The 14,710-nt window shown below is 38.1% G+C and overlaps 2 protein-coding genes across 2 annotated transcripts; both read left to right on the forward strand.

Annotated features, from left to right (window-relative positions):
• The first annotated feature begins 3,961 nt into the window (after positions 1-3,961).
• On the forward strand, positions 3,962-4,972 carry LOC113097349 (trace amine-associated receptor 1-like). The gene has a single exon (XM_026262602.1). The coding sequence runs from the start codon at positions 3,962-3,964 to the stop codon at positions 4,970-4,972; it is 1,011 nt and encodes a 336-aa protein (XP_026118387.1).
• Positions 4,973-11,041: 6,069 nt separating this feature from the next.
• LOC113097342 (trace amine-associated receptor 1-like) lies at positions 11,042-14,017 on the forward strand. The gene has a single exon (XM_026262595.1). It carries the CDS (start codon positions 11,132-11,134, stop codon positions 12,158-12,160), a length of 1,029 nt encoding a protein of 342 aa, XP_026118380.1. The 5' UTR covers positions 11,042-11,131; the 3' UTR covers positions 12,161-14,017.
• Positions 14,018-14,710: the final 693 nt, after the last annotated feature.

Below are 14,710 nucleotides of genomic sequence, written 5' to 3' on the forward strand. Positions count from 1 at the left end.
ACAGGTGTGGTGGGGCCGAGAGCCGTGGGAACGGGAGGAAGGAGGGACGTGCTGCCGAAGATCCCTCGCCTCTGAATCCACGGTGCCATCTAGCAGTGGGCTGGAGTGAGTTGCCAGGGATGGACGAGCTTGCTGCAGGCCGCACGCGTCCATGAGGGAAGGATATAAAAGAGGAGTGACAGCAGTGAGGGATGAGAGAGGACCAGGCCTGGGGTTTATTTTGTGTTTTGCTTTTGTTTGTGTGCAACAGTCGTCCGCGAGGGGCTGTTGCGCTGTTTTGTGTTTATTTTGGTTATCAAAGTTTGATTTGATTGTCCGCAGGTTCCCGCCTCCTTCTTCCCGTGGACATGAATTTTGTAATGGTGTCACGCATTTATTTAATCAAGCTCTACTGAGGGATTTCTGGCATCACACCACTGGCCCTGCCCACTGGCATTCAGTCTCATAATGGCTATATTTACACCATTGATCATCAAATATGGCCCACGAGATCCTCTTTCCTGCAGAGTTTATTTCTAATCCTAATAAAACACAATCAAAGTCTTCAGGATCATTACAAAATTACAGGTATTGGCCTCCAGGACAAGATTTGAGGAACCCTGACCTACACTATTCACCTGCAGAGTTACACAAAATCGAAGCACAATGATAATAATGTTCTTCCACAAAATTTGTAAAATTTAACACATTTGGGACCTCTGTATTTATAAAAACAAATAAGCTTGCACTGGCCTTTTACAGGCCCACTTAGGGCTAGCCTAAGGGCCCCCAGCAGGCTGTCAGTGCAGGGCTTCTGAGATGTTACTCACTGGATAAACACTGTCCCATTAGTGATGGCCCTGTACGGGCAGCCCTCACTTAGTCCACACTATTAATCCACAACAGGTGTCCCCAACCTGGTCCTGATCAAACACAACCAAAACAATTAATTAGGATCTGAAGGAGCACTTGATAATTACAGACAGGTTTGTTTAATCAGGGTTGGAACTGAACTCTGTAGGAAGGTAGATCTCCAGGAACATGATGCAGCCCCATCTATAACAATACATCTGTTTCACTTTAAACCAGTGGCCAAGAAAGCAGCAGTGTCTCTACTTCTTCCGCAAACTGAGAAGAGCCAGAGCCCCGCCCCCATCATGTGCACCTTCTACAGAGGCACTGTTGAGAGAATTCCTGACTAGCTGCATCACTGTGTGGTATGGCGCCTGCAATGTGTCCTGCCGGAAGACTCTTCAATGCATAGTGAGAGCAGCTGAGAAAAGTGTTTGTGTCTCTCTCCCCTCCCACCACGACATTTATGGTACCTGTCTCACCCGTAAAGCCCTCTGCATCGCAGGTGATCCCACACACCTATCAAACAGCTTGTGCAGTCTGCAGCCATCAGGGAGGAGACTGCGGAATCTACAGACCAGGACCAGCAGACTGAAGGACAGCTTCATTCATCAGGCTGTCAGGAAGCTAAACTCCCTCCCGACCTTGCCCCCCTCCCCCCTTTTTTTTCCCCAATGCACCACTGAACTCTGAACCTCAGCCCCCACCACCAGCTCCCACAAACACTCTGGGACCTGCACCAGACACTTTGTAAAGCATTGGTCTGCTCACTACCTCATTCAGCATTGACAGTTTAAACAGACTAAATAAGCTATTTTGCACTATAATAATTATTTCTGAACTGTTTACTTCACTGGTTTGCACTCTAGCTCCCTTGTGCTGCTTTACTTATCTTTCTTTTTTACATGACCAATTTGTATATTTGTATAGTTGTGCTTTATATTTTATTATCTTTATTTAATGTTCTACTGTTAGTATTATCTGTATGCACCAAAGGTCTGAGAGTAATGCAATTTAAATTCTCTGTATGTATGTACTATAAATGTGGAAGAATTGCCATTAAAGCAGACTTGACTTGATTACAAAATCACTGGCAGGTGAGTTTGATCAGGGTTGGAGCTAAACCCTGCAGCACATTGGCCTCCAGAACAAGATTTGAGTAACCCTGACTTAAAGGTACAATTTTTAAGATATTTGCAAGGTAAAATAGCCAAAACCCACTAGGCTAGTGTTGTATATTTTGTCCAGCTGATTACTAACAATATTGTAACGATAAAAACTCCATAATCATTGGGAAGAAGGAGGCGGGAACCGGCGGACAATCAACTGACATTTTAATAATAAAAATAAACACAAAACAGCACAACAGCCCCTCGCTGATGACTGTTGCGCACAAATAAAATGCAAACACAAAATAAAGTCCAGCTCTGGTCCTCTCTCGTCCGTCACTGTCGTCGCTGCGGTTTTATATCCCTCCATCTCCTCCGTGGGACTCGAGACTGGTGGGTCGAGCAGGTGTCGCTCATTTCCCAATCACTCCACCGGCCTCGCTCTGTTTCCCACGTCTCTCAGCCCCAAGGTCTGAGATTTAAGAGAGATTTTAGACTTAAGGTCTAAGTCGTAACCATTAGAATTAAAACAAAAAAAATAAAAATTTCAGTATGTGTGCAATGACTCAAGAATATAAGAAATTTGTTTATTTCATTTTTTTTATATAAAAAAAAAAAAAACCTTTTCCATGATATTCAGATATTTTGAGATACACCTGTATAGGTAGCGAAATTCTATTTAAAATGCAATATGCAAAATGGCAATGCAATAATCAAAATGGCAATGTATTTCTGTATGTAAATCTACATTTTCCATTACTCATACATGCAAAGTTTGGTGCAAAAGGAAAATTGAACTAACAGGACACTTAGGATGGCATTTTCATCATGACACCATGGGATATTTGTAGCAAAATTCAGTGCAGCTTGGAAAATGATTTTTGAGCTGACCACATCCACCCTCCGTCAATCAAGGTGGGGATTGGTGGAAGCGTCTTATGTTTCGATCGTTCGACATACATAAACATTTAAATACAGAAATACATTGCCATTTTGAATTTTGCGTTGCCATTCTTCATTTTGGATTTTAAATTGAATTTCACTACCTATATGGTTTCAATAGCTGGCTACTGCTGCTTGCTATTGCTATCTGTCTCTAACACATGGCTTTACTTATACAAACCTAAAACATTCTAGCATCCCTTAAGGTAAGGAAGAAAACTGCCCACAAAAATCTAATTAACAGGCTCCTATCTGGCCCACACTGCGCCATCATTGGATTAATCTGGGAAGTCCCATAATATGGGCTGCTCACAGAGAGCCTGCTGTGAGCCCAAAGCTGTGGGCCTCACTTGTGAAAGCCCGCACTGGGCCTGTTTAGGTTTGGTGTGGGATGGCCCTAGCCCACTCTGCCCGCAAAAATCCTGCATGGGCAACACAAGGGGTGCTGTAAATCAGTTTAGAACATTTAAAGAATCTTATTTAACACTGATAATTTGTTGATATGAGTTAGAATGTATTTTTGTTTATATGTAAAATGCCTCAATGACAAATAGCACTCTTTTAATGAGCAGACTCTGACAACAGCAGGGTCAGTTAATTTTTATTTAAGTATTTGCCCCTTGTTGTTCATCAAAATCAAATGTTTATTTATTTTTTTAAATGTAGCTTCAGGGCCCTGTTGTTTTTGTTGCATTTTCTTTTTATATTATATATATATATATATATATATATATATATATATAATGATATATCTGCTATTTTAGGAAGATTGGGTTGCTTTGGAAACTCTGATGTGTTGTGATTTGACAGGAGGGAGATTGTAATGAAACTCTTGTGCTATAAATATGTGCTCTCTGCTCCATGAGAAGGAAAGGTAAGAACATAGATGAGAGTCTGTGACTGGAGCATTATGCAAAATAAGATTTCAGTGCAGATTTATTTCCTGTTTGTTCGATTTAAGTGTTGCATTTAAAATCTATTAAGGTTTTATGCAATTCATTCATAGAAATGCATAAATGTAGCTGCCTGAATTGACTTCACTCCATTGTTTCAAACGGAAGCTCCAGTTAATTGTGTAAATGGACGTCCAAGTCAGCATCAGCCAAAATGGAATCTGGGAAAAGCCTTTTCTCTGTTATGAGTTTAGTAACAGGTCTTGTCAGAAGTTTGTCTATCCTTTGGAAACCCGGATATTACTCTACATCCTTTTCAGTGTCTCTTCAATTGTCACAATCATAGGAAACCTGCTTGTGATCATAACAGTCATTCATTTCAAGCAGCTTCACACAGCAACTAACTACCTCATCCTATCTCTGGCCGTGGCCGATCTGCTTGTAGGAGGAGTTGTGATGCCTCCCAGCATGCTGCGCTCCATCGAGACGTGCTGGTATCTGGGAGATTTGTTCTGTAAAATACACAGCAGTCTTGATGTAACATTGTGCACCACATCAATTTTAAACCTCTGTATCATTTCTTTAGACAGATATTATGCTATATGTCACCCCTTTCAATATCACAGTAAAATGACTTCACTCACCACACTAGTTATGATTATTATCTGCTGGACTGTTTCAGCTGCTCTGGGGTTTGGCATGATCTTCTTGGAACTTAATATTCTTGGAATTGAGGATTTTTATTATGAAAATGTTCAATGTGATGGAGGCTGTTTAATTTTGCATAGCAGAGAGGCAGCTTCTGTAATGTCAATGATCTGTTTTTATGGTCCTGCTTTTGTGATGCTCTGTGTGTACCTCAAGATCTTACACACAGCTCAACGGCAGGTTCAGGCCATCCAGAGCGTGAATTCTGAATTTAAAAAAGAGGGGAAAGCCACTAAGACTTTAGCCATCGTCATGGGGGTGTTTTTGACCTTCTGGATTCCTTTTTTTATTTGCAATCTTATTAATCCATTCATCGGTTACTCTGTACCACCACTGCTGTTTGATTTGTTCCTGTGGGTTGGATATTATAATTCCACCTGTAATCCCATAGTGTACGCCTTCTTTTACAGCTGGTTCAGACATGCTTTCAGAGTCATTCTATCCAAAGCAATATTTCAGACAAATTCGTCACGAATTATACTGTTGTAATGATGAAATAGATTATATGCAAATGTGTTTCTTGACGTCTTATTTTATGATTGGTATATATTGCAGTGTATCTATTTTACTGCATATTGTATGTCATTTCTTAACTAAACCTTCATATTAGTGCAAAAGAAATCTGTGGTTTTAGAATCCTGTGTGTGCTATATATGTTGTATGTCATTCCATCCTTATGATTCCACCAGTGTTGATATTTGCCCCTCTCATTTACCCTTGTGAATTAAATTCTAATAAAGTTAATCTCTGTAACAACTGCAGTCTATTCTGGAAAATATTTTCTTTACACTAACACACTTTCAGTGTAAACCTTCAAAGCACATGCAGAGAAGATAAAAAAAAAGAATTAAACTCTAAGTTATAATGCTATATTATCCTTTCATAATACATGTTTATTATTTTTTTTATTAGTCTTTTTTTTAGTTTATGACAATATGGGAAGATGTGGCCTAGTGGTTAGAGAGTTTAATTCCTAAACCTAGGGTGAGTGAGTGTGATTGAGGTGCCCTTGAGCAAGGCACTGAACCCGCAACTGCCCCCCAGGCGCCGCAGCATAAATGGCTGACCACTGTGTGTGTTCACTGCTGTGTGTGTGCACTTTGGATGGGTGAAATGCAGAGCACGAATTCTGAGTATGGGTCACCATACTTGGCTGTATGTCACGTCACTTTCAATATAGATTCAACATGGCTGATGAAAATGCTGAAGCACCAAGTACATCTACCTCTATATCTTTTATTCCAGGAGATCCAGGCAGGCAGACTATTCATGAACACCATGCTTAAGGTGTATTTCTACATTCTACAGGCCCCTCACTAATCTGACACCTATAGAGAACTCTGCTATTGAGCTTAAGGGTTTAATCGCTGTGTTAGACAATTGAAATTCTTTAAACTTGTTTCTTTTTTCAGGGGCGTGTCCAGAATTTTATAATTGGAGTGGCAAGAGAGGACAGAGCAGAATGAAGGGTGGCAGCTAGGCTTGCATGTAAAACCATTTATAGCGGTTCTGAGGGATAAGCTAGCTAGTTTATTGAAAATATAATTAACTGTAACAATCACCAATCACGTAATTCATTTAGATTCTACTTCTATGCATCAAGATAAGAATATAAAGGTGGGGATTGGTGGAAGCATCTTATGTTTCCATCATTCGACATACATAAACATTTAAATACAGAAATACATTGCCATTTTGAATTTCAAAAGAAAGCCTTGCCACCCCTGCTGCCACCCCAGTTGGCAGCAACGAATTAAAGGTTATGGCCAATTAGAAAATTTACGAGTGCGAATCTTTCATGATTCGTGATCCCGCTCCGAACTTACGAACTTATTCACATGATTTGCGATCCCCAAACTGACTCAAATGATTTGCGAAGCTGCTACGAACTCCCATACTGATTCAAATGATTCGTGATGCCGCTCCGAACTCCCGAACTGATTCAAATGATTTGCGATCCCCAAACTGACTGAAATGATTCGCGAACCCGCTTTGAACTCCCGAACTGACTCAAATGATTCGTGAACCCGCTACGTACTGCCGAACTGATTCAAATGATTCGCGATCCCGCTCCGAACTCCCGAACTGACTCAAATGATTCGCGATCCCGCTCCGAACTCCCAAACTGACTCAAATGAATCGCGATCCCCATAACTGATTCAAATGATTCGCGATCCTGCTCCGAACTCCCGAACTGACTCAAATGATTTGCGATCCCGCTACGAACTCCCGAACTGACTCAAATGATTCGCGATCCCGCTCCAAACTCCCGAACTGACTCAAATGATTCGCGAACCCGCTCCGAACTCTGACATATATTCAGATATAAATGTAATTAAAAAAATAAATCAATAATTATCGATTTTCAAATATTGCACTTGTCAAACATAGTCTATTTTGCCGTCAATACTGTTGATGGTGTCCTTTATCAGTGGGCTTTATATTTATGCTCAACATGAAGTATAGATATTGTTGTCATGAAGACAAGATCCTGGTCTGTCGGCAGCCTCCCTCTATGTCACCTATAGCAGCAGCAGCGCGCCAGCGCCGCTTCAGGCACGATTCTGGTGTTCAGTGTGTCCTGAGACTCAGGAGGAAACGTTAGGTAAAAATGTATTGTCTATCTATCAATAAATGAAGCTTTAATGAAAGCACATAGTTTGAGATGGTAAATAACATTACAGTGTAGTCTACTACGTGATACGTTACCCACTTTTAAAACGTGAGGATACGTAACTTCGTTTTGTGTCAGAACTTTCACACTTTCATTCATAAATTCACCCCATTTGTGTTTGAAAAGCGACAGGGATTGAATCGCGGAAATGGAACTTACTGTATAAAGCAGAACGTCACGGAATTCGGACATTTTTGAATGAATAAATCAAAAGTAGAGCATTTAATCAAATCTCGATATGGACGCGTGTCTGCTATATTAAAGGTGTTCAGTACTGTCGCTCCCTACACGCAGGGGGCACCATCCCAGTTGCTCCAAAAAAAAAAAAAAAAAAATTCCTCCATTCTCCCATTCGTGTTCGCGACCTCTCCCACCTCATGTTTGCGGCTGAATGTTCATAACTGATGGGTGAACATCTATGCCCGGGTAGAGTACATCAGCAATCCAGTGAAGAGAAAAGAAAACTAAAAGAAAAAAAAAAACAGAAATAAAGTTAGCTTGACGTTGGACGTTGGATGAGTCTAAAATTTAGGGACCGTCTCTAAAGTTACATGCGATATTGGTATACACTTTTCTAACGTCAGTAGCATTTGAGGAGAATGACTTATACTCATAAAAACAACTGTAATTGTTCATGTAGGTGTCAGCTATAATGCACAATTGAATTAAATGTTTGATATTTATTAAAATAGTCTGTAAATCATATGTAAATAATGCTACTCTTTCACATGGGCTCAAACGCAAATTTGAAGCTCAAGAGCATTTGAGGAGATTGTAACTGTAATGTGTTCATTTAAGTGTCAGCTACAATGCACACCTTATACATTTTTAATATATATTAAAATAAAGTATAAATCATTTAAGTAAAAATGAGGCCTGTTTATCACTTTCAGGCACAAAGTTTTTTTTTTCAGGTTCCCTTACGAAAATTGCCCATGGTTTTAACAATAACACCACAAATCATCGTTCTTGTAGCCATGGTAACTGCAAATTAACCATGGTTTTGTGATTTCAAATAATAATTTACAAAGTATTAATATACTGAAATATTTTTTTGTTGTTGTTGCTATAAAAACAGACCTAAGCCATCAATAGCCTTTAAAATGACTTAAAATGCATTATATAAAAAAATAATGAGGCAATAATGATTGGTTAATAATAACACTGTTAAAATACATCATGTAGGCAAATACAAAATAAACTATTTATGTACGTGTTATTACAAATGCCATGTGATTGCTGATGTTACACTTACAGGACAATCAAATCCTTGTTTAGGCTACTGACCAAACATTTCATTCAAATATTCACTTTATAATTTCTTCAACAAAATACATGCATATCACAACCCTTAAAAAAATAAACCATGGTTTTATCATAGTAAAACTGCTTAGTTTCCTTTTGCATGATTTCTGAATGCTGGAGACTATAAAATAAATTAGAGTCATAATAAAGTTATAGCCACAGGTAAATGTCGAGAGCTATAATTGTGATTTGTAAATAATACAATTTATTCATTTAGTTTATTTGATTAAAGTTATTTTTTTCACCTCTATAGTAGTTTTTTTTCCATCATCATATTTGAGGAAGGGGGGCACAACAATAAATCCTGCTTATGGGAACCCTTAAGGTGTTGTTATACACGTCTCTGGGAATGTGTGCTCTACTACACACACACACACACACACACTGAAGCATGCGTGATGTTTCCAGCTCTTCACTATATTGATGCATGATGTATGCTACACATGTGCACGTCAGTGCGCTATGAGAGGATTTCACCATTTCATTTGATAAAACTATCGTCATTCATTTGTATCGTATACACAGACTGACAGAAACGGCAATGTCTTTACGACAACCTGTCAAAATAAAATTTCGGTATAACTTGAAGAAATTCAAACAGAAATATAGTACTATTGCAAAGTAGAGTATGCCATACTTCAAGTATTAGCATACTTGATATGCTATACTTCCTATTAGCTAATAATAATAGTTAATTAAAAAACACAGAAACTCTGGTTACAACCCACCAAAATAAAAGTTTGGTCTAACTCAAAGAAATTATGTAAGAAATTGCTTAGTAAAATATACTTTACAAGTTTAACAAGTTTTCATATAAGTTTTAATTTAAGCTTGCCAAAACAATAACACCATCTTTTTCAAAAGCAATTTCTATTTTTATTTGTATTTGTGCCTATAATGTTTATTTATTTATTATTATTGTCAGCTTCAGAGAACATATTCATATAACATCTAAGGCTAAATGTAGCTCTTGACTGGTTGAGTTAGATGATGATTAACACTAAACAGTAGAAAATCAGTTGAGTCTCCCCAGCTGGAAATGTCATTGGCTGTTAAAATCTTGTGGTTCTTATAATAAATTGACATATTGATAACACTGAACCTTTTATAATGCTCTTAATTACATGTTGATGCATACTGTATGCATTAGTGAGTGTGGTGGTGCTTATGGAGTATGGTCACTTATTCCTTATACGTTTGTAATGTTTGTTATAACTGTTTCAAATGCAAGACATTGATTGCATGAGATTAAGTTTGTAAATGATAGCCGGTGTCCTTTTCTAGTGTGCACATATATTTATCATCAAACTGTGATAACTGTGACTAAATTCAGTGTATATACGTCTGCCATATGTTGCCACCCCTCAAAATTCCTGCCCCCTTCTCGCCACCCCATCAATATTTTTCTAGATCCGCCTATGGCTCCAGCTAAATATTTATATTCTGCATGTGCTCATGATCTGTGTTCATTGCCATATTGCTGTATTTTGATAACTGATGGGCCTCATAATTGTATTATAGTATTTTTCTTTGTCCCCAATTCTGCTTCAGCAACAGAGAAATAAAGTCCATTTGCCATGTTAACTGATCATCACTTGATTTAGAACTGAGTTTTAAATAAGTCTTTGACTTGTTTCAAATATCTCTAATTGTACTTGAAATAATGTGTCTTGAATGAATGCATCTTGAATTAAATTCTGTAAGTTTGTAATACTTTACAACAATATAAAATTTTTCTAACATTTGTAAACTATTTTGTTAACAAGAACTACCAATGAACAGCATATCTTAAACTTAAGCTGATGTTAATTTCTAATTAAACATAAAAGTTGAATCTGTTAACATTAGTTAATGTACTGTGAGCTAACATGAACAGATTCTATTTATTGTGAAAGTTGACTGTACAATTTAGCACTTACACATTTGGTGTAATGTTATTGAAGAATAGGCTTTAAAGCATTTTGATTAAAAAAAATATATAAAAATTAAATTATTAAAACTAATTTTGAGGGGACATTTGGATTACATCTCTCATAATTCTCTGTGGAAGCATGGTTTTCTGCTACACTTTTCCAAGTGTTTATATAAAGACAAAAAGACTACCATAGCTTCCAGTATGTAATGGCCATGTTATGCACATGTCAGTATGTTATCATGGTGAGACTGGAATGGAGCTTCTATATTGATTTCTTAACGTGCAGCTATTTGCTCTTGTAGTCCATGCGTGCAAACAAAGTCACAGCTGCTGTTCTTAATGACTCATGGATAAATATATAGAGAGATTGATTGGACTTTGCCCATTTAGCTGTAAAGCTGGTGGAATAAATTAATATTGGGTTTATTTGGGAACAGACCGGGGACAGAGCAGGACCTTCTGTAATAAACAAGTATTTATATTGTGGGAAAAGTTGTTGCTTTGAAAGACTATTGTTTATAGTAGCTCCCTCCAATGGATTTCCTTAAATGGAAAATGTAGGAAAAATAATTTCTCCTTTGGGAGGAAGTTGGTTTTTATGGAATGCTTCTTAACTGAAACTACAACTTTATTTATAGCTATTTTGAAGTGTAGATTGTACAGAAGTCAACAGTACTAAACAGGCTAAAACCAAACTATCATTTTCCACAAGGCTGTTTGTTTTCATGAGTTTCTGCTACAGCTTCATCATCGGATGGAGGTGAATGGGCTATCAAACAGCAAAATGGATCTCTGTTATGATGCTTTGAATGGATCCTGTGGGAAATATGTAAGACCATACGGCATCCACAGTCTGATGCTCATCGCCATGATGTTGACCACTATTGTGACCATCATTGGGAATCTACTGGTCATCATCTCCATTGGACATTTCAAGCAACTTCACACACCAACAAACCAGCTGATTCTGTCTCTCTCCCTTTGTGACTTTCTCCTCGGGCTGTTTGTCATGCCGTTGAGCGCCGTCCGTTCCATGCAGGGCTGTTGGTACTTTGGTGATTTCTTATGTAAGTTACACACATGCATTGACATGACTCTCAGCACCGCTTCGATTTTCCACCTCGTGAGTGTGTCTGCCGAACGTTGTTGTGCTGTGTGCTGCCCATTAACCTATCATTATCGCTTCGGTTTTCCAACAGTGCTGTTAATGATCTCTATCAGCTGGTTGATTCCTGCCATATTCTCTTACATGAGTACCTTCCTCGAACTCAACCTTCAAGGTGACAGGGACTTCTACGAAACACACGTACGCTGTGTGGGAGGGTGCCATGTCTTCTTTGGTCCCGGTCCGGCCGTAGTCACCTCCCTTTTTTCTTTCTACGTTCCTGGTCTCATCATTATTGGCATTTATTCTCGAATATACATGATTGCGCGAAACCAAGCAAAATCTATTAGTCTTCAGCTGAACCAGCTTAGGAGAGTTTATCCATCGGAAGGCACACAACGTCGGGCACAGAAGGCTACGATAACGATTGCTATCATAGTTGGAGTTTTCCTGGTTTGCTGGACTCCTTTTTTCCTCTGTAACATCATGAATCCTTTTATTGGCTACACAATATCACCAGTGTTGATCGATGCACTTGTTTGGTTTGGCTATGTCAATTCTACCTTAAATCCTTTCATTTATGCATTCATGCATTCTTGGTTCAGAAAAGCTGTGAGGATTATAGTAACTGGAGAAATATTTAAAAACAATAGCTGCAGAAAACAGTTATACTCATAACTAAGGCCTTATTCAGAATATTGATCAGTTAGACCAATTGTTTCACTAAATGATTAATCTGCTGGCCAGAACTTTGTAAATGCAACCAAAAATCAGCCATGCCTTCCTAAAACATTATGTTCAAACATGCCCCCACATATCTACATCCATGTGTGGGAAGATATCCATAATACTGTCCGAATGTACTGTATATGCATAGAAAGAAGGCATAACTTTGATTATCATTGTATTATTGTTGCTACCGCCATGTCATGAAGACTCTGTGTTTCAATATGAAAGTCAAACAACTTTGTTTGGTCTTCCAAAAGAGGACACAACTAGAAATCAGGGGTTACGTTTTATTTACAAAAGTGTTCCAGAACAGTACAACCCAAATATTCAAGTATGTGCAGCATATTTTACAGAGGAAAGTTTCCTGATCCTGGTAAGGGGTGAAACATTTCCACCACATGCTTGAGGTTTCCGGCCAATCAAAATGGACTGGATAACTGGCCAATCAGAGCACACTGTGATAAGTTAAAAAAAATAAAAAAATTCTGTCTGTCTCCCTAATGACAAAAAGCTAAGCTCTGTAGGGCATTATAGGTAAACAGGTTGGCTGTGATAATAATGTGACAGGACACAGCTAATGAGCTTACCGTGCTAAGCAGGTGAGCGCTGGTTATTAACACCTTTGATTAGTCCAACTGCTCTGAGAGTCACTCTGATAAAATGGAGTATGATAACAAGTCTCATGGCTCCAAGACATTAATGAGGTGTGTGTGACCGAGAGCTGTGTTTTTTTCTTCTAAAAGTTAAGAAATACTCAGTCCAGTGCAGAAATTTGCATTTACTGTAGTTGCAGTTATATAGTTTAATTACTTTTAAAGCAATTTAAAGACATTAACAGTTTGAAGTTGTAAGTTTAATAGATAGAATATTTCAAAAGGGGTGTGTGAAGTTCTTTTCCATATTTTAAAATTGAAATAGCCTTTCTATTGTCTAACACTAAAAACAAATAATAATTGTATAACACTGTTAAATTAAACTTCAGAATACACATGGTCCTACTGTTGTTTATAATGTTGTGATGCCTGAATTCACTTGTATAATCAAAAACAATGTTTAGACAAAATTGTATAGAATTTTAATATTAAGCACTTGGTTTCCAGCCATAACATATAAATAATTCTAACCTTATTAGTGTCGGCCAGAATTTCAAAGGGGTCATCGGATGCAAAATTCACTTTCGTTGTTGTTTGAACATAAATGGGTGTTGGAAGTGTGTGTACACATCCATCCTATTATGATAAAATCCACCCAGTGTCTTTTTTTAAATCCCTATTTTAAAATCCCTTTTCTCAAATCAGCCTGTTTGGACATTCCTGTCAGAATTCCTGCACAAGCCCCTCCTACGATAGTTGATTGACAGGGCCATCTTACCTCAGACCCTCCCTGAGTGAGCTGTGAGCTGGAGCCATTGTGTCGTTGCAGGGGAAGACAAGAATGTCTTCGTTGAATGCAATAAGGGACATAGAAGTTGTCATTTACTCCCAATATCTGAGCCGCTGAAGACGAAGAGAATTAACGTTACTTTCGTTTTTGAAATTAAAGCTCTTAAATGCATTTATGTTCACGCGAATCATTTGTGATCCAGCTGCATCTACAGAACAAGTGTGTTATAAGGGTTTTATGCAAGTTTTTTACGCTAGTAGCCATGTTTCGCGGCTGAAGTTTAAAGTCTGCTCGTCACCCTACAGAAGAGAGAGGCGGGGTGTGTTGAGCTCGTTAGCATTAAAAGCAACATGGACTAGAACAGGGTGCTGGAAACAGCGCTGATTTTGACAAGGTAAAAAGGTTGTTTTTTACACTACCATTGAGACATTTTAACCAAAGTAGGTTATAGACTTTTCATTAAGACCTTAAAGAATCATATCAACTTGTGGAAAATGGGCAACCAATGACCCCTTTAATGTGTGCAGTCATTTTAAACATTGTTGTGGGTCCCGCTTTATATTGTGTCCCTAATACCTGTGTACTTACATAGTAACTAGTTTGTACATACAGTAGTATGTAACCGCAGTGTACGTACACATTGGTACCTATCAACAGCTCTAATATTTGTGTAACTACACATATGTAACAACCCACTGAATGGTATGTGTAAGTACAAATGTGTAACAGGACACTGGTAACAACACTTTTTGGTAATGATAGTACAAATGTGTAATGAAAGTGTTACACTTTATATTCAATTTATAATTACTCTGATGTTACAAAACAGCTGCTAGTAAGTTAGGCTTTACATAAAAATTCTGGCTGGTGTCCAGAATATTACGCTTCATATTAAGTGGACAGTTCCTAAGGAGTTACCATGTAAGTGCACTGGTATTACAGTGGTGCACCAACTCCAACTCAAAATCCAACTCCTCCCACTTTACATATCCCTAAACCTACCCATCTCCAACTCCTGGATCAATGGTTCCAATTACTCTTATACAAATTGTTGTTACAAAATTTAGTTAAATATGTCCTGTTACACATTTGTACTTACAAAAAAATCCTGTTGTT

Source organism: Carassius auratus, unplaced genomic scaffold (genome assembly GCF_003368295.1).
Source record: "Carassius auratus strain Wakin unplaced genomic scaffold, ASM336829v1 scaf_tig00216187, whole genome shotgun sequence".
Lineage (NCBI taxonomy): Eukaryota > Metazoa > Chordata > Actinopteri > Cypriniformes > Cyprinidae > Carassius > Carassius auratus.